The sequence below is a fragment of the Gouania willdenowi genome, chromosome 3, assembly GCF_900634775.1.
Source record: "Gouania willdenowi chromosome 3, fGouWil2.1, whole genome shotgun sequence".
Classification (NCBI taxonomy): Eukaryota; Metazoa; Chordata; class Actinopteri; order Blenniiformes; family Gobiesocidae; genus Gouania; species Gouania willdenowi.
In genome coordinates this window covers 23,353,298-23,378,895 of record NC_041046.1, presented here as the reverse complement: position 1 = coordinate 23,378,895, position 25,598 = coordinate 23,353,298, and the positions used below count along the sequence as shown (strand labels likewise).

The 25,598-nt window shown below is 38.5% G+C and overlaps 1 protein-coding gene across 1 annotated transcript in view; it reads right to left on the bottom strand.

Moving 5' to 3' along the window:
- LOC114461190 (CUB and sushi domain-containing protein 1-like) overlaps nucleotides 1–25,598 on the bottom strand; it is a 478,378-nt gene that overhangs the window by 323,259 nt on the left and 129,521 nt on the right. The window contains exon 2 of the mRNA XM_028443085.1: nucleotides 23,632–23,848. Coding sequence (XP_028298886.1) covers nucleotides 23,632–23,848 — 217 coding nt within the window. The remainder of the gene's footprint in view (nucleotides 1–23,631; nucleotides 23,849–25,598) is intronic.

Sequence of the window (25,598 nt, the reverse complement as noted above, 5' to 3'; positions counted from 1 at the left end):
AGTGCTCACCAAATATGTAAGCAAATATATTCACTAATTTACATGTATTAAGGCACACTTAAAAATAGTTATTTCCTTAGTTTTACTACTAAGTACTAGTTGTATGGGTCTAAATATAATTAATATTTTGCCATGAAAAGTTAGAAAATGCTAGAAGGCTGCTCAACTATAGAAACATCAGGAAATCTAACATTAGCAAAGACGCTCATATGAAAGTGAGATCAAGCCATGGTCATAAAGTTACTCTGGCAGAGTGCTACAGATTCAGACATGCCAACACAAATATAGCAACTAGGTTAAACAATGCAATTACTGAATGGGTTTCCCACAAGTGGAGATCCATCACCATTGCTGAACACAAGAAGCTGCGTGATCTACGGATGGAAATTAGCATTTAGGTAAATCTGGTGTCATTACAACTTTGACTGTACATTAATACACACTTTCCCACTCAATAAACAAACAAATACAATTAGTAAATCTCGTACAGATAGCCACGGTGACCCATTATATATATATTTTATATTTTTATCAAAAAACGAATTCAAGTGAATTGTAGTATTTTGATAGATACATTTTATCTATTAGATAGCTGGTAAGATTTTCTCACGCCCAAGCAAAATGTGTGATTAATTAGAGAAGACGTGATTAACTCCATTGAAACGTGTTATACATAAAAGTGTACGTGCATAGAAATGATTGATGAATAAACTAAATAGTCACATACATCCTATCATTTTCCTTTTGACAGAAATTCATAAAAGAGCACAAAATAAAAACACCAACTTCATCAGTTTCGTACTACATTATGTGACAGTAGAGTCACAAACACAAGCAGCGATTACAGGTTTCATTGTTCCAAATTTCAACAACTGGCATCCCACGTAAGGATATTTGTCATTTGAATACGCCCACCATGGTGTCTTCTCCAGTCTTCAAATGATGATTAAAAACGCAAAACGATTTGTTTGAAACAGTTTTATGCAAAAGGGATTCATTATCAGAGAGTTCATGGTTAATGATCTAATAACATAACAGTATAAGCAATGCTTCAGTAAACTCTTCATTGGGATCTCACGGGGGATATATGGGAACAAACTAGAACAGAAATGGTGTAAAGTGAAACACAGTCCTACGTGTTTGGTGAAAAAAACCAAGAAATCACATTAAGAATGATGTAAAAACTTCAATGCATCCTGTTTTCAGGACTACACATCCCACAATGCAATGTATGAACATGTCAACATGTTTAGGGTGGAGATGAAAAACTTTTAAGCTGCAATTTTGACCATTTTTCTTTCTTTTTGGAGTAAATGATGTTTGATTAATTTGTGTATGAAGCATACACTAAATAATGGGGGGTAGCAGTTTTAAGGTAAACTTACAGTTTTGCATCAGAAATAAAATCATGCGAATATTACCCACCAAACACTTGATGTTCTCACAAACACAGAACCTTGCTTTCAAACAACTGAGACTAAACATTTGAAGATGAAGCTTCTCTATAAACTTTATTTCTTGTCAAACTCTGCTTTAGAGTCAATAACATAACAGTGTCTTTTCCTATTAACATCACTGATCTGTTTATCCTTTCATAAATGTATGATAGTGCATGTCGCTAAAAATATACCGTAGCTTAAAAACCGGAACAAATTAATAAAATAAGGCCTCATTGTCAGTTTTAGTTTAGACATTTGTTTTTTTTTTTCAAAGCCATTATAATGCAGCCTTCCATTCTAAGGGGTCTATTCTCCCATCAAGACTTAAGCGCATTTTTGCACGCCTGCAGTTACGTGCTTCTCTCCTATGTATTCTCCGGTCCAGGCTGCCCACCGCGCGTTAGGTAGACCAAAAGCGCATATGTGTGAATGAAGGCGGGCTGAAGGAAAGGAAGCAGTGATGTCATTTTTTTTTTGGGCTGTCTAGAAATCACGTAACATGGAGTTTTCCCAACGCTTGTAAATGTCATTGAAATCCGTGAAAATGATGAAGTTCACTTTTAATTTGAAAAGCCTGCATTGATAAACAATGTAACAGGTTGATTTGATCAGATCATTGATCAGATTATTGCAGTGTGACTGAGTCACAGTTAAATTCTCTCTCCTTGATCATCATCACCTTCATCATCATCATCATCATCACCTTCATCATTATCAGAAAGCATGACCGAGTTAGATGCGCTGGAGATATGAGGAAATAACGTGGCCACAGAGCGTCATGCTTTAATACAGAGGGATGTTTACAGTGAAACAGAACTATTGGCTTCCATAATACACAGTTTTAAATATAAATAGTTTAAAGCGACCTGAGCTGCACCTCATTAAAATATGTGTGGGAACAGTTTGTGGTCCATCCTCATCTGCATATGACAGTTTGTTTCACTCTGTAGTGGATCAAACTGTGACTTTATGTTGGACATAGTATTGAATCACTGTGACCAACGTGGACAGAAGTCTGCATCTGTCAGAGTTTTATTTAATCACGCAGCAGCAGCTGAGTGATCACTCAGCTGCTGCTGCACGACGCACTAGTAAAGTCCGTATTTCTAGTGCAATATCATGTTTCACCTTATCGGGGCGCTGCACTTATTCCAGGGTTAGAAGTGCATAAAGGGAAAAGGACTTACGCATACCGGAGAATGAGCGTAAAGCCAGATTTCAAAGGGAACGCCCACATTTCAGGGCTGCTGCACCCACAGTGCGTAACTGGGATGAAGGCGCGCAGCGACTGACTTAAGTACTGGGGAATAATAGCACCCAGCCAAAAACAGCACCGCTGCACAGCTTTTTGGACTTACGCACATGGGAGAATAGAGCCCTCCATAAACAAACCTTAGTAATGAAATGAAAAAGAGTTTTTGTCAACAGTAACTTAATAAAAGCACATGTTTCTCCATTGACTTGGTTGAAACAAGGTCCACGATTGTGTACTGTTTTTGGATTATATAATTATCATCATATACTATATGAACTGTAACATTATACTAACATTATTCTGGAAAGAACTTTTTTTTTTTCATTTTGGAAAGTTGCTGAAGCTTGAGAATAAAAGGGAGAAAAATATAGCCTTCATAAAGCCTCGGCTCTGAATCCTAACTTCAAGGCAGGGAAAGTCTTACTTTACCCTGAGGAGTTATTGAGAGGGTGCCAGATTTCAATGTTATTATGCAATTAACAAAAAGAGTCTATTAAGATATTTAGTGGTTTTAAAAAGGGGGGGAAAAAAGGATTGCTCAGCATTTTCTGCTGTCCATGCATTTGCATTTTTCATTTTTATCACATCGTCTCTATACATATTTCTACACATAAAAAATGGATAAACAAATATTCTGAAAAGTATAAAATATAAAAGTATAGATCACTTGTTTTTTGCCTCTCATGTCAAACAGCATTCATCTCTTTACTTTGATGTATTGGCAGGAAAGCAGGTAAAACAGCTCTTTTGGAGGCATTTCAAAGTCTGCCTTTTTAAAAGTCAGCCTTTCCACCTTGATCTCTGTGAAACCAACAAACAATTTTCATCTGTGTATTTTTAGGAAGCACAGATTCCATATTATGGCTCTGCAAACACCCATCGGGGGCAAAAACAACCAGGGAGTTTCTGGAGAAATGCCAGCTCTGATGTTCTGAAAATGACAGGCCGCTTTTCAGTTCGTCAGATGTTCACGAATCAGCTAGTGTGGAGAGCAGTGCCAGGGGCCTGCAGTCTGGATGCCTGCACACATTACATCTTATCATGTGTGATCTTTTATAATGTAAAATAGAAATCATTGTATGGCCTAAGGGACAATGGGGGGGGAGCGAGCTATGGCTGCTGCCACAGGTAAGAATATTTCTTTGTTAAATAAATACACTTAAAAGCACTTTCTAAACAATTGGCTTCTGCAAACATCCATCCAGGTCAAAGTCATTATTTTTGTTTAGTTAACATCACACAATGTAGACTACTGGCTTGCATTAATCATTTAGGAAAACAATAATCTCAGTCAGGCGAGGTTAAGTTGAAACATCATTATTAAAAAATCATTATTAAAAAAAGTTTTAATGTACTGAATTAATATATGTTTAAGATTCATTCACAAAAAAGTAAGGGCATATGAAAAGAATTAGTTAATAATGGGTGCTATGTATTCTAAAAAAGACAAGAATTAACCTGACTATGTACGGATTGTTTATTTATTCATTGATCCATCACTCCTGCTCTGTACAGAGTCTTAATAATTACACCCATAACAAAGAAAGTATGTATCACTGGTAAATAAGGTTATTTTCCCAGAAATCCCCAAATACTGTTTAAACAAAACAAAACAAAAAAAAACATTAGTATTTTCTATTAAGTGTGTTTTTTCTCTCCTGTGGGTTTTGTGAAACAATTGCTTATTTACGCTCATTTCACGTTTTCTGCTGCTGTTGTACATTGTACATACTGTACGTGTTTTCTCCATTCTATTAAACATTTATTCAATTAATTTTGTTCTCTCCCTGGAGCACCACTAGTCTTAAAAGACAAAGAACCCTTGAATCCGTCAATATCATAAATATGACAATTTTAGATGAATTGCATTTTGAAATTCCGATTTGATGATAATATAATTACAAACTGGAGGTAAAGCAAAGCTCAATGTTATTTAGAAAAACAATTGAAATTATTTTGTAGACCTACAAAGTTGTAATTTCCTCTTTTTTTGGCTTTTGACAAGAGTCAAAGTAATATGTTTGGTGTTCACACACTATTTTCTTATGTCATATCGTATTTTCAAGATTATCCCTGTGTGAAAAAAAACCATTTAGTGACTATGATGTCACTGTTTGTCAAAACAACTTAGCGTGAGCTGACTGGGACCTTCTTGTATCTTATATTTCCTTCTTGATTTCATGCGTGACGGTTCTTGTATTGATCCATCTTTCCTCCTCTATCCACTCATGTCCTGCTGTGTCTCAGCAGTAGCAGGTGTTTGGGGAGGCAGGAGGCCTGCATTTCTAAATGTTCAATCCTTGCTGCAGTCCAGTCCAACAGCTGATCGCAGCATCAGTCCAAATGCCTGATTTCACCGTCTACTACTCCCATTGTCGCACACACATTTTTGACTATAATGCACACACATTTTCTTTGTTTAGAAAAAAACAGATGGTGCAGATAAGAGAGTGGCAAAGTATCAAACAAACCAGCATCAATCATCGGGTTTTTTTCAGATATTGTCATGGAAACTACTCAAAATTATCTTGTACATTAAAAAACTAAACAAAGTTTAGTCTTTTCTCATCATAAAATATGCATTTCTTCCTTTTTTCTTTTATTCTTTTTTTTTTTTTTTAGAAAATATTCATCCTGTCCGTTCCTTTACAACTCCACATGCTTTGCAATTATTCAAAAAGAAATAAAGTATTGGATTCAAAATTAGCATTAGTGTACATGATAAACAAAGTGTAAACAATTACACAAAAGACATAATTTTGTTGCTAATGTGATCCTGAAGTTCAAGTGAACCTAAATGATACTTGTAGGTAGATTGAGTTGCTAAATAAAGAGAATAATGCAAAATGGTGATAAATTCTACTTCAGAACATACAATCACAACCAGACAGATGTGCAACATGAACAAATGCAATGACAAAACTCCTTGGCATATATTGCAGAGATAATGCCTTTTTTCTGGAGTTTCTAAGCTCTTATCACGATAACAAAACTGTCTGTAACTTTGTGATGTGCTGCTGACAAGTCAAAGCCGCTTTGCGAATTATCAAGAATACAATAAGACACAGGCGGACAGAACTAGTAACCGCAAAAAGTCTTAGTTCAGCTAGCTTTAGCATCCTTCGCCTGTGCACGCGCGTGTTTTGTGCGTGTTTTAGGTTGTTCCTGCGTCTCTTTTTCTATCAGTTTCTCTTCGCTGTGGCAGTCCTACCTTTATTTCTCCCTCTTTTCTCTCCTCACTTGTCTCCTGTCCCTAGCGGCACTCCTGGATTAGTTCCATTGACTGGTTATCTAGTGTTGGCCTATTTTTCTCAGGAAAAGTCAGTGTTTTTTTCTCTTTTGGAGTTACTGAGGGTAGTCTAAGTCCATGGAAACGTGTATGGGTTCACAAAATTATGCTTTTAGTATCTTTTACAACTAAGAAAACGTCTTCAACTTCTGTCATTGATTTTACCTTAGATATGTATTCAAGAACTTTTTTTTTTGTGTGTGTGTGTGTGTGTGTGTGTGTGTGTGTGTGTGTGTGTGTGTGTGTGTGTGTGTGTGTGTGTGTGTGTGTGTGTGTGTGTGCGCATGCATACGTGTGTGTTTTATTCTTGAAATAAAAAAAAAATGGCACCCAACCTCAAACAGAAAGTAAGATCCTTTGATATATTTTACAAATTATATGTAAAAAAGTAGTTAAATGGTGTGTGATTGTTTTGTTTTTTTTATTTTTGTATTGGTAAATAATTAACTTCAGATTCAAAAATAGATACATACATAAATCATTTAAACAACCCTTAATTAATCATGTGAAATAAAACTGAGCAACACCGTCACATTTAACGGAATTCATTTCTGTAAGATTATAACGCAAAGATTAATTTACCATAAAATTGTTTTGTGGAACTTTGATCACTTTGTTTAGAAGCAAGATCTAAAAAAATAAAGGATGAGCTATCCATGTAAAAAAAAATGCTTCTACTGTGGTGCAAGTATCCAAATAATTATTGATTTTGAAATTAATAAACTATTACGTGAAAATCTAAAAAGCAAGAAATCAGAAGGAAAAAAAAACAAAAACTTTCAGAGTATGCAAAGGTAGGTATGAACCATACAGTATAATGTCAACATAATTGTGTTGCATTTCAAATTTAAAGCCACAAAAATTACCCACATTATCATATCTCTTTGAATCCTTCATTATCAATTAGGCCAAACATTAATTATATAGATACAATTAACAGAGAGTACATATACAAGAAGATGAGGCAATAGCTACTTAGGGCCTAAAGCTGCAGCATGTAATATTTGCATCATTTGGTCAAAAATCCATACTAACCTTTGAACATATTGTAATTCAAAGAGTTCTGTGAGGACACTAGACTTCAACACCTTCTCTTGGCTCTCAAGCTTTAGAAATCCAAGAGTGTGACGCTCTTTTAGAGCCAATCAGAGATCTATTTATCAACCAAGTGCTCCATGAGCTATTTTGGGTGATACTATTGGCTGCTCAACAAAAGTCGATGCGCATTGACATATCGGTAGCGAAGGTGCACGTGTTTTAAAAGAAAATGTGATTGTGATTCAAGTTAGTAGCAGCAACACTGTGTCCGTGTGTGTTTGTCCGTGTGTGTCCGTATCCGTGTGTGTGTGTGTCCATGTGTAAATACTGTGGTAATAACAACTCTGAAGCCAAGCTTCAGCCACACTTCCCCAGGACAGAAGTAGTTAACCTCCACTGGTATGACTGCTTCATGAATGGTTTCTGATTGTATCCACTCTGGGTTGTGCGAGTCTGTTCCAAATGATTTCGAGGGCATGGTGATGTACACCCTGGACTTATGCCAGTCTAACAGTAAGCTAACACAAGAAGACATACACTCAATCACTGTCACACATATGTTTACTCTTAAAGCCAATTTAGATCAACCTGAGGGATATGTTCTTAGGCTTTGGGAAGAAACTGGAGAAAACCCAACACGCTGAGTAGAAAATGCAAATAAAAAAAAAAGACCAAGGTCAGAGGCTCTGTGCTCTGACGCTGCAACCATTGCATGGCTCATAGAACCTTGTGTGAAATGATTATGCTTATAGTATTTACACACAGTAATAAGTTCCTGGGCACAGGGTCCATCCCTTCATCCCACCCTGCTTCTCTCTTACTCACTAGGATATTAACATATTTTAATTTGTTCCATTTAAAGCTGCAGTATGTAAGTTTTTGCAATCATTTGGTCAAAAATCTGTAATCACATTAGATCATATTGTAATTCAAAGTGTTCTGAGAGGACACTGGACTTCAGGACCTTCTCTTTGCTCTGTAATTGAACTTTAGAAATCCAGGAGCATGACAATAGATTTCAGCCAATCAGAGATCTTTCTACAAACAGAGTGTTTCATGGGCTATTTTGGGCATTACTATTGGCCGCTCAAAATGCACCTTCATGATTGATTGTAAAAGTACAATTGCAGAAGTTTCAGCAGAAGTCACCATCGCAGCATGAAGCACAATGGTTACACAGCAAAGCAAGCTAAAAAGGGAAGACCGACATAGAGAAGCAACAGTCTAAAGGCACAAACATATTCAGGAGGAACGAAATCAACACAGGTCTGCGCGGACTTAAAGTGGCCAGAGGACAGACACCAGCAGATGGCGTGGCAGCCCACATCATCACAGAAACTTCACACTGGACTTCAAGCAACGTGGATTCTGAGCCTTTCCACTCTTCCTGGGACTTTGATTTCCAAATTATATGCAAAATTTACTTTCATCTAAAAAAAAAAAAAGGACTTTGAACCACTGAGCAACAGTCGGTCCGCTGCTTTCTGAAGTCTACAGTCAACGCAGCATCTACCAGGACATTTTAGAGCACTTCATGCTTCCTTCTGCTGACAAGCTTTATGGAGATGCTGATTTCATTTTCCAGCAGGACTTGGCACCTGCCCACACTGCCACAGGTACCAAAAGCTGGTTCAATGACCATGGTGTTACTGTGCTTAATTGGTCAGCAAACTGGCTTTGTCTGAATCTATGGGGTATTGTCAAGAGGAAGGTGAGAGACACCAGACCCAACAATGCAGGTGACCTGAATGCTGCTATCAAAGCAACCTGGGCTTCCATTTCGCCTGAACAGCGCCACAGGTTGATCACCTCCATGCCATGCTGCATTGATGCAGTCATTCATGCAAGAGGAGGCCCGACCAAGTATTGAGTGCATAGAAATTAACATATTTTTCAAAAGTCTGACATTTTTGCTTAAAATATCCTTGTTTTATTTATCTTATGCGATATTCTAATTTTCTGAGACACTGAATTTTGACATAGAATTCCACTCTATGTGTCATGAGCCTATATCATATATGGGTTTGACTTTCTGAAATGACTGACCAAAAATATTGAACATTTTCGTGATATTCTAATTTTTTGAGATGTACTTGTACTGAGTCAGAGGGAGAGTGATAATAGATGAGATAAATTGCATCTAAACCTAAAAGTAGCATATCCAAGGTGGAGAGAACATGCACACTTCATTTGCGGTCTCGAGTGAAGTGTGTCTGCGCTGAGCTGCAGCTGGGATCGCTGCGTCTGCTTGTGTGTGAGCTTTGTGGACCCGCTGCTGTGAGGTCTAGCTATTCTAAAACAAATCAGAGACCATTTTCACAGCACCTCATGAGGATTTAAATTTATCGACACATTTGGGGACAATTCAACGAAACCCTATACAGCGACCAGAGAAGCACTCCACTGACAGCCAATCAAGTGTGTGTGTGACAGAGTATGGAACAGCCCTTGAAAGCTGACTTGCCATGTAAATGGCAAATAAAATGTTGAAGTGTAACTTATTTACCATGTGTAATGTACATCTGCAGTGTTTACATCTCTTACTGTTATCACATAACACCAACGGTGTCAAAGTCATTTTAGTTCAGGGGCCAAATATGGACCGGTTTGATCTTCAGTGAGCAACAAATTCCAGGCAGGAAAACAAGTAATTTGAACATTAATGTGTCCTAGTTTGCATTTGTAAGGCACCAACCAACCAACATTATCCAAGCAATAAGTGAAGGATATCAGTTCCAGGATCTTAACCTACATTTCTTTGATTTTTGTAACTAATTATTGTTTAATTTGGCGAGTTCCAAATAACTAATGAGAGTGTTTGGAACAATGAGTGCGTCTGGGTTAGCACTGTGATACACTGGCATCATCTACAGGGTGAACTACTGTACCTCAGCTCGTCTCCAGCAGAACCCAGTGAGTCTACATTGAATACATTTGACTGAATTTCCCTGAGACCTTTGTGTGCATTGTGCTCTAAGACTCAGAAATGAGCAGTCGGTCTTATCCATGTGGGAGAAAGATTTAGTATTTCTGGAAAAATGAGTTTTAGCTGTTGACATCAGTCACCACAGAGAGTGGGATGGAGTAGTTACTGCTGCTGATGCACAGCTGGAGCTGAAGAGGCAACATTTGCCCGTTCAGCTCTTTTTTTCTAGATATGGGGATTGTAGCACTCCCTTCAAAAAAGCTCTGATGACAGTTAGGTGGCTGGTTGCAAGAGAACTATATATCAGGTGTGTATCTTGGGGTCATTCACCCTATTAACATTTCAATGGCCATGATTATGTATTACTGTATGTGTATGATATATATATATATATATATATATATCAGGGTTCTCGCCAGCCCTGTTGAGCGAAAGGGCTCCCGACAATGTAATTTTTCTCTTCTACGGAGCGATGGCGCCCCCTACGCTCCGGTTTCAGCAATGTAGGGAGGATTTTCTGTTGGTTTTTTCTCCTTTTTTAATCAGGACCGTCATAATAATTGTTGCACACTTGGACACAAAAGGGACTTCCAGGCGTGTTTTAACTTTCTTTTTAATCGGCATAACCGAGAAACATATCAGCTGCACCATCTACAGTATTTCATACAGGCAATCTGTTCGGATGCTTCCATCTTTACCTGAGGACCCCTGCTGCCACAGGGATGCCCTTGATGCTGCCTGTCTGCATCCGCTGAGTAAATACTGTCCAATATAAACAGCGCGTCAACTAGGACGCAACATGTAATAGCACATGATGCTGCTCATCATCTCTCTATAAAAGCAAGGAACCTCTGTCTGTGTGTGTGTTCCTCAAATATCTCTACGAATCAGAATAAGACTGACCTGAGAGTTTTAACATGGCTGCTGCTGTGTTCAAGGGTGTGCTGAGGATATAACGATATCTAAATCTCATGGTTAGCTATAATCAGGGCACACAGTTTACAGCAATGCTAACAATAACAAGAAATATAGCCGCAAGCGGCAATAAACGGCCCTTGCCTTCGCCGCCTTTGCCATGCCGTTTTACCATGCCGCCTTCGCCATGCTGTATTACCGCGCCGCCTTTGCTGCGCTGCCTTTGGCGCGCCGCCTTTGCCGCGCCTCATTTGCTGTGCCGCCCTCAATGCGCTCCCTCAAGTTCATATAAAGACACAATTTATCAGTGAGTTTTAATCAATGCATTATTATTGATTTGTTTAGACAGAAATGTACTAATGAGATATAAACTTAGACGTATTAAAGATTTTTGTTGTATTAACACATCCAAGAACAATGTTGGAGTTGTAGTTGTAGTTGTAGTAGCTCCAGGAGGAGTGTGTTGAAATCTCAGCTGACGATTTTCAAGATTTGGCCAATTTCCTATTAACACAAAATGGAGAGTATCTTGATACAAAAATAAAGATTAAAAATAAAGCATGTGTCTCATTGACTTTTTTGATCGAGAGGCCAAAACAGAAGTTCATGAAAAATTCCAAACATTCAAAAAAACATTTTTTCCCCATATTAAATTGTCTTCACCCTGTAGGGAGCTCTAACGTGGCAATTTCCATATTTCCACATTGAGCTGGTTGAGGGTCGAGAGTTTAATAACTCATTTACATTTGATTCAAATCAAAGTTTGCATGTAAAAACGGGAGCATTTAAAAAAAAAAAAAATTCAAAGTTATCAAAAATCTATAGATAACTTTTGCTGTCCCACTTCTCTAGAATCTCCAGTGATTTTGAGCCCGTCAGTGAAACACCCTAGGAAAAGTGCAGTAAATTAGGACATTTCTCTTATATTAAATTCACTTCACTCTGTAGGGGGTGCTAATGCGCCACATTTAGCTGGTTTAGGGCCGGGAATTTAACAACTGATTCACATTTGACACATTTTGACACATTTTTGGCCAAAATTCACGGCTCCACAGTGCAAACACCGTAAAGGTTATCAAAAATCCATGGATAACTTTCGGTGTCCCACTTCTCTAGATGATCTTCAGCAATTTTGAATCCCGTCAGTGAAACGCCCTAGGAGAAATGCGTTAAAATACAATGTAGGCGAAAATAGAAGTTTTCAATTCAAGATTCTGGACTTCTTGTGCATTTTTTGGCGTAGTCTTAAGAATATTTTTTACTTGTCTTGTCATGGTCTACTTCTGTGTCAATTTCCATGATTCTACGATGAATTAATTTTTTTGGCAATTCCTTTCTCGTAATAGCCCGAAATTAGAGAGGAGCGCGACTGAATTTACATGAATTCTACGTAACGGTTCAGTGGGTGAAAAGTAGGTGAGTTAGTTCCGACACTAAGAAAGAAAGAAAGAAAGAAAGAAAGAAAGAAAGAAAGAAAGAAAGAAAGAAAGAAAGAAAGAAAGAAAGAAAGAAAGAAAGAAAGAAAGAAAGAAAGAAAGAAAGAAAGAAAGAAAGAAAGAAAGAATCTGATCTATGAGATAATAAATAAATATAATAAAATATTATTATTATTATTATTAATAATAATAATAATAATAATAATAATAATAATAATAATAATAATAATAATAATAATAATAATAATAAAAGTTTAAAGCTGGTGCTAGTTTACAACTTCTGTCCCTGGTTGGACCAGTATGTATCCCATTACAGGGGGATACAGTCAATACAATAAAACTCACCCACCCACAATACAAAGATTATAAAACATTCTCTCGCTCGCTCATGCATGCACACAAACAGCTATTTACATGTATTTTGAGACATTTGCAAGAACTAACTCGACGGTCACACGACGGTCTAATCCCACAACAACAACAACAACAAATATATCTGGGTAACTACGCCACATCTCTTGTTATTTCTTGAGCCCTTGAGCTGTTCCGAGGGACCTTGGTTGTAAATGCTTCCTTTAGAGTTTTTTGACCAGACTGGATTGTTTGTTTGACACAATCCTTACATTAATGAATTTATGTCTTGGTTGCAAAAGTGGGAATGAGAACTCTGCAACACTTGGCTGTACCAATGTTTGCCTGCAGTAACCCCCCTAGGAAACAAAGGAAGGCTGGCTCTGGCCTCAGTTAACTATCATGCTGCTGATCCTCCACAATATCTTCACTATCCAGCAAAGTACAGACATCAGCAGAGCAGTGGGGAGTGGTTATTGTTCTCACAACGTTGTCACTTCTTATTAAAGTGTTAACCATAACAATCCCGTTCCACTCCATTCAAGCCAGTTTCTGTGGTCCCCAAAAGGCCAGTTTCTACTTTTCTGATGGTCCAACTCATTGTTTATAATTCATTCCTACAGGGAGAATCCCTCGGTATCCTTATTGTTCTAATCTACACTCAGGGAAAAACAGTGGTTTTTTACAACAGTCATTAACAATAGAACATTTTTTCTCAAAAGTTACTTCACTAGAAAGACGGCGGAGCGCACAGTCACAGTGGCTTGCAGCTCTTCACTCTTGGTTATTTATATATATATATATATATATATATATTTTGTTGGTATATTTCATAATTTTTCGTGAGATGTCTCACTATGGAATGTGACCTCTGTCTAAATTCCTCAGAAGCACTCTATTTCACTATGCCAATCCTGATTGGCCGGTGAAGCGCGACAGTCCACTGGGGGACTATCACACCTCCTAAAATAGGAGGACATGGACAGGTACGCACCATTCAAAAACCTCTTTTCCTCTCAGTTATCTCGCGTGTTAGTTCTGACCAGTTAAACTGTTCGCAGACTGATGGAGACGGAAGAGAAAATAGTGCCGATTAAAACTGGAGGTATGAATTTTTTTTGTGGGCGGTTTTGTGATGTAAATGAATCAAGCTTTCAAACGCATATATTTTTTTCTATTAAAAACGCACAGTTTTGTGGCCCCGGAAACTAACCGGGACTACTTTCTTGAACAACTTCAAGCGGCCAGAACTCGGACCAGGGAGGTGAGCACTGAGTGAGACAATGTGTATGCACTATTGTGAGGATTGCATACAACGTCATGTCATAAATAGGCGAACAATCCCTTTAAGGCCACACCAGGTCGAGAACAGCTCATACCTTGCTCTGATTGATAAGTGCTGTCCTTCACTGCCACAAGGCAGTGAAGCCACAAGGCAGTGAAGCCTCCGAGCCTCAGCTCTGGCTGACTGCTCCTTCCGACGCTGCGGCTTCGGAGCGCGCTTTGGTCTCCAGTGGCCTCTCACTTCAGTGACAGCCCCGCTGCTAGCTCCGTGCCGCAAGCTTCACGTACCTCAGTACATCTAGCCGTCGTCTCTGACCACGGCCCCCGACGCCTCCGGGCTCTTGTGCATGTCGATATCCCGGCTCCAGCTCCATACCACGGTATCCAAGCTTCCAAACTCCAGCGACTCAGCTGCCGTTCAAAACACAACGCTGTCCCTGACGTCTTGGCCGGTTCACGTTGTCCCACATCCTCGCTAGCAAGCTAATGCACCTGCTCTTCTTCCCTGACTCAAATGGTAATGGAGACCGAGGCTCCTCTCACCGGGGGGACGGGATGCACTGTGGCTCGCCTTTGTCCTTGTGGTGGGAGAATCTCCAACAAGGACGGAGCCTGCTCGAGTTGCCTGGGCGTTGAACATGCCTGCAGACTGATCCTGTGGAGTGTGGGACATTCCCTCTCGCTGAGGGCGACGCACGTCCCGGTGATCATGAACTTGGGCGCAGACCTGCAGGCCAATTTACGGGGATTGTATATTGCACCCAAATGTGGTGCGACAGCTGTGGGCCCGTTACGGACAGGCCGTGGTGGACATGTTCGCCAGGGTAAAAAACGCGCAGTGCGCAACGTTCTTCTCCCTGGGCAACTTGGAGGCTGCCCTCGGCGTAGACGCACTAGCACATGATTGGCTGTGCGTGCTTCTCTATGCATTTCCCTCGTTGGCGGCCACTCTCTGATCCTGGTGGTTCCGCATTGGCCGGCCATGCACTGGTTGGCGGGGATTTACCAGCTACTGAGTGCTCCCCCCTGGCAGCTCCCGCTGTGCAGAGACCTGCTGTCTCAGGCAAGGGGCACAGTTTTTCATCCACACCCAGAGCACCTGGTGCTGTGGGCTTTACCCTTGAGTTGCGCAATCTGTCGGCCGTGGGGTTATCACAGAGTGTGATCTCTACCATACAGAGCGCCCTCCACTATATCTCTTTATGATTGCAAGTGGAGGGTGTTTGAGGAATGGTGTCTCCACAGAGGCCACATTGCCTTTCAGTGCCCGGTGAGTGTGATTCTGTCATTCCTGCAGGGCCTGATTGACAAACACAAAGCCTTTTTTACTGTGAAAGTATGTTACATGGGCTTTGGGGACAAACCGGCGAGTTAGCACCCGCTGGTCTGCCAGTTTATGAAGGGTGCGCACAAGCTCCTCCCTGTGTCCAGACCGACGGTTCCACCATGGGTTCTGGCAGTGGTTCTGGAGGGACCTAAGGGTCCCTCGTTCGAACCGATATGTGAAACAAGCATGAAGTTTGCCTCTTTTAAAGCTGTCTTGTTGCTGCCTCTGGCTTTGACCAAGAAGGTCAGCGACATTCATGTGCTCTCGGTTCACCCATCATGCGCTCAGCTTTTCCCAGGTGATGTGAGAATTATTCTGAGTCCCAACCCGGCTTTTGTGCCAAAGGTGGTGGGCTCATGTTCTCCCATCGACCTGCTGGCCTTTTGTGCCTCACAGGGTGAGCAGTGGCCTCATTTGTTCGTCTCCTGGGCCAATCCCCGCAAGGAAATGCCACTCATTAAGCAACGCCTGTCATACTGGGTGTTGGAGGCTATTGCTTTGGCTTACTCGTGTCAGGGTCTGCAGCCGCCTACGGGTCTGCGTGCAAACTCGTCTCGGGGGAGTGTCTGTTCAGGACACCTGTGCGGCTGCAAGCTGGTCCTTGCCCCTCGCGTTTGTCCGCTTTTACATGCTGGACGTATCCGCCCTGTGCATGGCACGGACAGTTTTATTGTCCTGATGTAATCAGACTTCTTCCCTGAAGGCTGGTGCCGTTCGATAAGTACGTCTACCTTACGGGAATTTCCATATCCCATAGTGAGACATCATACGAAATATTATGAAATAGAACTTTAGGTTACTCTCATAACCCCGGTTCTATGAGTAATATGAATGAGATGTCTCACCAGACTGCCCTTCTTTCTCGAACGAGGAGAAGAGGTTTGCTTATTTGAATGGTCTGCACCTGTCCGTGTCCTCCTTTTATGGGAGGTGGGAGGGTCTCCCAGTGGACTGTCGCGCTTCACCGGCCAATCAGGATTGGCATAGGGAAATAGAGGCCTTCTGAAGAATGTAGACAGAGGTCACATCCCATAGTGAGACATCTCACTCATATTACTCATAGAACTGGTATTGAGAGAGTAACCTAAAGTTTTGTTTGTGAGTGACATTAATTTACACCAAAGGGAACTGTGATCCATTTTTGATTTATGTCGTATACTTGGTATGATTATGCAATGACAATAAAAACGTATTTTGAACTAAATAATTAAAATGTAAAACTCAATGTAAATTAACTTTACAGCAGCTGGAAGTAGTAATATATTAACATAAAAGTTTCATACCAAAACTTTATAGGATGTGGCTTTAATGCACTCTGATATGTTTGGGTGACTGATCACTGAGTAGGTGTTTAAAGGCTGACTACAAAGTCACCTGGTTAACAAATGGTTGTAGCTGCCCATAGACATTATATACGTAGACACCGCATCAACTGTGGAGGGACATGTCAATAGCGCCGCCATCTTGGACCGGTGGTGGTGGAGGCAGCGGTGCAAGGACATTACGACAGAAAGAGGTACAGTATTTCTCAATCTGTAAGTAGAATTAGTCGTTGAATTTTGAACCAATTTCCAAACTGTAATTTTTTTTTTTTAAACGGCACACATGCTACAAGGTGCTTTGATATATTTAAAATGCTAGTTTTACCACTAACCACCTAATCTCCACACCCACATCCTTGAATATTTCAGTTCTTTGGCTACAATAATTAATTATGATATAATAGTAATAGTAATAATAGTAATGATTAAATTAATAATAATAATAATAATAATAATAATAATAATAATAATAATAATAATAATGTAATATAAGAATATAGTATAATAATAATATAGCCATAATATTAATAATAATAATGATATACAATAGGGATCGATCTTCTGAAAATTTAATCGCAGTACTTTTTTTAACCATCAGGGGGCGCTATCCAGAAGTGTAGGCGGCAGGCAAAGTCTGCTAATACTTTCTTTCTGGCCGCCTTCTACTCTTAAATATGTTAATAAATGATCCCTTACCCCTTTAGCACCGAAAGAATATCTGTAATATTACATGAATATCTGTAAAAGTCACGTTATTCTATTAGCTCTGTCTACTCTGTCTATTAGCATTAGCTGCATGCCAACCGACCACTGGGTTACCAGCGCCATCTGCTGGTCCAAACAAATATCTGACGTAAATACAGGGCAATGACGTTTTTTTTTTTGTTTTAAAGTCCAATTGTTAAGGCACAAAATACATTTTCAGTTGCACTTTTAAAAAGAAAAAGAACTATTATGCAGTTTTGCATTGTTTATTATAGAACCAGAATTTAAATTAATAAGCTTCTTCTTCATTTGTATTATTCCTTTATTTATTTAATTCAAGATTTATAGTTAAATTGCATTATTTTGAATAGTTTATCAAGGGATTCTTTTGACAATGAAAAATAAAAAGAAAATAGTACAGTATTTTTCCCCCAAAAAAAATAAAGGAATATTTTTCAATCATCATTTGTCTACGGTCTCATTTTGTAAAATAAATCATGAGAGAATCGTATTGTATCGGGAGTTGAAAGAATCGTTACATCCCTAATATACAATGAGAATACCAGTAACTATAATATAACATATTAATAAAAATAATAATACAATGCTATATAGATAATTATAAGAATAGCAATAACAATAATACAGTAGTAGTACAATTACACAATGCAATGCATAGCCTTAAAAAATGTCAATAAAAACCTGAGCACATCTGAATGTTTTCTAGGTTCTTTTTGTTCTATCTATCTATCTATCTATCTATCTATCTATCTATCTATCTATCTATCTATCTATCTATCATGTCTGATGTTTGTTACAAACACACCCCATGAAAATTGCTTGATAACTGAATGATTTATGCCAACTTTAATTGTGTAAACACATCATTCCTCTATAGATGTAATGCACAATAGGAGTGATTGCCACCGGTCCAAGATGGCCGCCCTGTTGACGCACCGCTCTAGTGGGCTGCAGCAGTCGATACGGCGTCTACGTATTATAATGTCTATGTAGCTGTCCCTACTGACTGATCACATGCTAGGAAAACTATGTGATACAGCACTTGTATATAAGTTTCTATTTATCCTTTGTTTATCCCTTATCCTTTATATTTATCATTATTATTATTGTTTCTGGTTTGTTTGTTTTTTGTTTGTTTTTTTTGTTCTTCGCACCAACTGCCAAGTTAAATTCCTTGTGCTGTTTTGAACTGTACTTGGTGGATTAAAACCTTTCTGATTTCTGAGATCTATTGTTAAAGGAAAAACGTGTGTATACAAATGAAAGGGCATAAGATCAGTTTGAAATATCCAATTTCAACATCTCATTTGCTGCCAATTATGAATCTAACAGCAGCAAATTTAGTTAAACAAATGTAAAATATGAAATAGTTGATACGCATAACTATTTGTCACTATGTAGCCGATTTAAACAAACCAACAGGGAAGTTAAAAAGCACACAAGAAGATTTATTCAAAGTAAGTCTATGTGCAGTGTTATTATAACATCATCATTTTAAGTATGAATGATCACTGACATACAAGAAAGCTATATGGTGTTACTGGTACCCATAATTGCATCATCAGCATCAAACACTTCCTGGTGTATTCCCAGCTCATCCTTCCCACACGAGAGCACGATGAATAAGCCCTGCAGCTATGTAGTCGCTGATCGCTCTGCCCTTTCAAAAACAACATTATTTTCTTCAATTCACCACATAAAGATTCCTCCATTTTATAAATGGCTAAATATATTCTTGCAGATTTCTGCTGTTTATAGAGTGAAATAAAAATTTAAAAGATCCACTGGATACTGCAATTAACTTGAGGGACATTATCTCTGTTTTGCTGGCGCTGGTTTGACATTAACTTGACAGTCACAGTAGCAAAGCAGGGATTTCACTCATTTAAAAATATAGTAAAGTTTACAGTTACATTTGTTTCCAATGGCCTTACATGGATCAAGAAGTAGTATTTAGAGCAGTGGTCGCCAACCCGTCAATCGCAATCGACTGGTAGATCTTTGAAACATTCCCGTAGATCGCGTCTCCCGTGCATGAAAGTGTGTGATTGCTGGGACACCTAATCCATACAGTTGCTCCGGTCATAGAGCACACAGCCACAGCATGACAACAGTGATAAACTGTTCATTAGTTCACTGATGTAAAGGATAAACGATGTGATGAGATGGTATTTTCCTCATGAGCGCCGAACATTTGCGGGGTGTAACCTTGGATTTCCACTGGATACGTATCTGCACCGAAACGGTTCCGCTGCGTGACTTCAGCGCAATCTGCAGCCCAGCAATCCCCACCGCCTTTGCTTTTGCTGTGCATTCTGTTGCAGCGAGAAGAGGGCAGCAAGGACTCAGGAGATCGATCTAATTCACCTGAAATCGTGCGATACATATGTGTGATTCAACCATGGATAAATGCAATAGTTAAATGTGAAATACAATTTTAAAAGCTCAGATTGGGCCAACCATGGTATCAACAGAAAGGTCTGGTCCTCCCCAGTCCGAATATGTCCATGGTAGAGTCCAAATTGTGTCTGCTAGAGCCGAAACGCACAATTTTATTGCTGAAAAATGTGGTATTAGTGGACAGGTTATTTTTTTTCTCCTTTGAGTCTGAATATCTGCTCGGTTTTTGCATAGAGTCCAAAATGGGCCCATTGGAAGTCCCGGAAGGTCGGTGTTTTCCCCCTTGAACATGTATTTTATTTTGACAATAATCCGAATATTTTATTCTGTGCCTATGTACTACTTCCTGTCCCACACGGGCTTATTTTTGTTAACTTGCTACAGCACAGCTCCAGAGTCCAGCAAAAATAGAAGTTCTGTGTATTTGCTGCAGAGGGCAGCAGCATGACTCAGCAGTGACGGAAATTAACACATTGACTTTAATGTAAACCTATCAGCTGCATTGCTGTTTCGCAGCAGTTACGGTGCAGTTACGCATCCAGTCATGAGGACCCCTTAGTGGCCGAACACAATGGTATAACAAACAATAGCTGCCCGTTGAGATGCCTGAACATAACCACTGGAACACAAATGAAACACAGGAAATGTATAATAATCGGAAAACAAAAAAAAAACAAAAAACACACAAATACATTTATGGCTGATTAATGTTTCTGTTGATCCAGTCCTTGCATTTTTTTCAGCATAACAGACACATTAAATTGACCAATAGGATCAAATGATACAGGCCAGTTAAATATGCTAAGTACAGATAGCATTTTGGGTTCATTATTTTTGAATGTTGGACCAAAGCATGTCATGTAATTCAAATAAAGTTAGCCTGAAAAAAAAAAAGCATGAAAGTGAAAGTAAAATATTTTTTTTCATTGAGTAGATCTTGCCGTCACCAAGGTGGAGGCTTGAAAAGGTTGGAGACCACTGGTTTAGAGTATGGTTGGAGAGATTCACTAATTTGTTTTGTACACTTCCTGTTTTATTTTGTTGCTTCATGCTTTATTTCCTGTTTTCCCCTTCTCATTTCAAGTCGCTTCATTCCTAATTAGTCTCACCTGTTTTAACCATCCGTTCCTTGTTACTCCCTCCTATTTAGTGTTGGCCATCTCACTACTCTAGTGCCAGATTATCTGTGTACTTTCCTGACCAGTGTTCCTGTATTATCCCTAGTGCTATTTTGACACTGGTTTTTCAAAAGGTTTAATCTGGATAAAATGTATTTGGTAATCCTTTTTTTTTTTGCTATCAATGATCACATAATCCATTTTACATTTGTGCCAGATTTTTAAAGCAACATCGGATTAGATCAATCTGATCCAGATAGAAACTTTTCAGGATCACCAAATCTGGACAGCCTCCAGAACCAGAACCAGCAAACAGCACGTGCAACAAGGAACACAATAGTTAGACACTATTTGATCTGATTTGGATTTGTCTTGGATTTCAAAAACCAGTGATGTCATTGCCATTGCTTTATTATTTTGTTTTTTCATTGCATGCATCACAAAAAATAATCTAAAAAAACAAACAGCAATATCTTTGAGAGTGATAATTGTCAGTTTACATTTTTATATTGCTTCTATGTTAATATATATAGTGTATTGAGTATTATATATTCATATTTCTTTTTTCCAATATTTTATTGAAGCGTGTGTGATATGACATTCCCGATTCCTGGAGAGCACCTTCATTTTGTTGTACAGTATATGTTGTACAATGACAACAGAGCTTCTAAATATCTTCTTCTAATTTACATCAATTAGTGACAGTTAAATATTATTATTATTGACAGCTGTTTGGGGGATTATTTTACGAGGCCAAACACTTTGTACTTTGCTGTAGGCCTATACTGATTACGTTATAGACTGCCTAATCAATCAAAAGCAGCCTGACGGATGAACAAAATAAATTACAACCTTATGAATAAAGTGGATATCTCATAGTTATACTGCAATTTTCAAGATTTGATCCATTATCTAGAATCCTAGCTGATTACTTTTGAAAAATCGGGCCCAGGATATTGCCTTATCCTGCTCCCTGTGTACCTCTGCCTGATTCTGACTCTGTACTGAAACCGTTTTGAAAAAAACTCTCCAACTCTGTTTTTAAGTCTCGCATTTGAGTCCTTTCCCGTCTGGTCCAGCGTTACAGGTAGCGTCAGTGTGCATTAGATACAGCTGCTGGCTACATGTGCAATGTATTTTTCTGCATTGGTAAAAACCCAAATCACATCGGTTACTACAAAGTATCTCCTCTGCATTCGTTTTTTTGAGGCGTATCGAAGGCACCAGCCACAGTTAGTAAACAGAAATCAGGCAGGTAGGCGGGACATCAGGAGAAGAGCAGATAATCAATGTGCCCATGAAAACACACAAGTTTAAAGTTTGGCAATACTTAAAAAAGGAAGATGGAAAACTGGACAAGACGTCTGTGATTGGCAAAGAATGACGAACTGTTGATGATTTTAACTGTTGTATCAATCTTTTTATCTCACTTTAGTTAGCCAATGAGGGAAATAGTTACGTTTTATGAGTATTGTAAAATTACAGAACAATATTAGTAAAATTACTGAGAAAAGGACTGTTTTTTTTTTTTTTTTTGGCCAACAAGAATTAAATCTATTATAAGTAAGCAGAGAATGGGAAAGAAAAAACAAAAGTAAGAAAAACATATTTTTTTGTTTGTTTATGATTTAGTGTTTATTAGAAATTGACTAAATCATCTTTAGACACGTGATGTGGGCTTGTACATTTTTTTTAGCGTTTCGAATTGTTTAGAATCGCATCATGAATCGTATCGAACCGAATAGCATTGATAAAATCAAATTGTTGTTAAATCATTAATGTATCGCATCATATCGGTAGGGGGCTTCACTGTATTGTTAATATAATGTATTGCAGGTAGTGTATTGGGGTACGTATTGAATAGGCCTCAATGGTGGGGATTCACATCACTAAGTATGTATAGATTACATATATATATATATATATATATATATATATATATGCAAAAAACAGCATAGCTTTAAATTACAACTTTAAATGCAATTCGTATATAGCTTACAAGTTTTAGTGTGAACAATGTTGTTGTTTTTCCATAATCCTTTTAACTTGTTAATGAAAACATTTGTGCAAAAATAAGTTTAATTTACATTTAAAGCTTAATATTTTATCTATGGGACACCACTTTTTTGTGATTAGCATATACATCCATAAATGTAGAAGTGTAGCCCATGTCATGTGCGTATTGCTTTAACTTTGACCCTCTAAAAACTACAGCTTTTTATTATTTACACTGTGTTTCTAATACTGGTGACATCTTAATTAAGACACACCAGATATAAAGCCGTCATTTGCCACCACTTCCTGACAGCGGGAGATAATGCTGTTGCTTCCACTTGTTTCTCTCCAGTCTCCTTCCTGCTGCGGCTGTGATGTTAAGCTTATTGACTTCTGTTGATTTTATGGCCAATTTGCATGTTTCAGAAGGGAGGACAAAAACTAGGGGTGACCACGTGCACCAAGGAGAACAGGCAAAATCTACTCAGAGAAGCCCAGAAGCAGCACAACTCTGAACCACTCATACAGATTTCTAAATGTGGAGTAAATTAAAAAATCTAAGTTAATTGCCATCATATTGAGAGTTCCAGAAATACTCTTCCCACTGTATTGATGCAAAATCTAATTTTGTACTCCTCATCATCCTTCTGCCATAACCTTTTATCAACTAAAAATATCTGTTAAAGTGATAAATGCCTTCAGCAGTTAATTAAATAAGACCAAAAAATGATACAATGATTAAATAACATACAGTTTTGAAACTTAATGAGGAAAGAAAAAAGGTGTGACAGAATACTAGAAATGTCTGACCTCATTTTAAGGTTGCCAGGCAACGGTTGTCCATCGTAAACTGATACAATATCAAAGTCTTCCTCCAGCGCCAACGTGACGAAGGTGAGCTGAATCCTGTTCCTCTCTCCTGTTATTATTAGCCACGTACAGTTGGCGTAGTTTGGATAACCATGGGGAAAACCAGGTGACTCTATGGTGCCATTCAGGCCTTGAACCACACCTCCACAAGATTCAGCTGAAAGAGAGAGAGAGAAAAAAAAAAAACGATGATGAATTATATATCATAAATATAATTCAAAGTGACACGCTCTTGCTTTTCATTCTTGACACGCATTCTTCAGATTTGGCCTCTGGGTCTTAAAAAGGATGACTATGCAGACATCAGCACATTAATATGAATGGTGATTATTACCACTGACATTAAAGTTAATTATTACCTCATTTGAATAATGTGGTCCAAAAGCTTTAAAATCTGATAATAATTAATCAATGCTGTATTAAAAAGACAAGGCTGACAACACTTATGTATGTGCCCAACCAAGTGTTAGAGACAAGCTGCAGGCCGCTTGTACAACTCCAGCAAAAGTAACCACAAATGCATCGTTTTCCCGATGACACATTTCTGCAAAGTGCCTCAATGAACACACACGGCACATACTACATTCACATTTCATCCCTCTATCTCCGTAGTATGGGCATTACTATGAGTGCACCCCTGTGATGCTTGGAGAAATCTTTCACGGCACATACACTCGCAACGCAACTTCAGGCATGTAAGGATTACTGCATGGTTTGTTGTGAAAGCCTGTAATGTGAGATGATATCGCTCACTCATTAAATTCTCATGACATCTAATGCGCCAACATTATAACATGCAGACATGTATAAATGGACTGACAGAAGAAAAAGTCAAGCTTAGAAGACTCTAGAATCATAGTTTCTATAATTTCTACAGTTTAGATTTGATTTATTATGTATACATGTAACATATAGTTTATAGTAACATAAAAAGCGGAAACATTTTCTGCCTGGTAACATAGATTTGGATGAATGCACCAGAGTTAAACTCATGGAAATATAAAACATTGGTATGTCAAAGTGGATAATGCCAAAGTTTTTATTCTGTGTTTTCTGAAGTCCACAGTCAACGCAGCATCTACCAGGACATTTTAGAGCACCTCATGCTTCCTTCTGCTGACAAGCTTTATGGAGATGCTGATTTCATTTTCCAGCAGGACTTGGCACCTGCCCACACTGCCACAGGTACCAAAAGCTGGTTCAATGACCATGGTGTTACTGTGCTTAATTGGTCAGCAAACTGGCTTTGTCTGAATCTATGGGGTATTGTCAAGAGGAAGGTGAGAGACACCAGACCCAACAATGCAGATGACCTGAATGCTGCTATCAAAGAAACCTGGGCTTCCATTACGCCTGAGCAGTGCCACAGGTTGATCGCCTCCATGCCATGCTGCATTGATGCAGTCATTCATTCAAAAGGAGGCCCGACCAAGTATTGAGTGCATAGAAATTAACATATTTTTCAGAAGCCTTACATTTTTGTTTAAAATATATTTTTTATTGACCTTATGTAATATTCTTATTTTCCAAGACACTGAATTTTGGGTTTTCATTATCTGTAAGCCATAATCATCAAAGTTTCAAGAAATAAAGGCTTGGAATGTTTCACTCTATGTGTCAAGAACCTATGTCATATACAGGTTTGACTTTCTGAAATGAGTGACAAAAAACATTTTCATTCTAATTTATTAATATGTACCTGTAATGATATCATGGTGGATAGTTTATAGTTTAACCACAAAACAAGTACTAATAAAGCCCCAAATAGCCATGTAAGGAAGGATGAGCATGCATAGAGAATAATAGAGGGAAGGAAAATTTCAACTCAAGTGTAACCAACTTAAAAAAAAATACCAAAAGAAAATTCCTTTGGAATAAATAAAATTGCTGGATTATTAATCCATAAC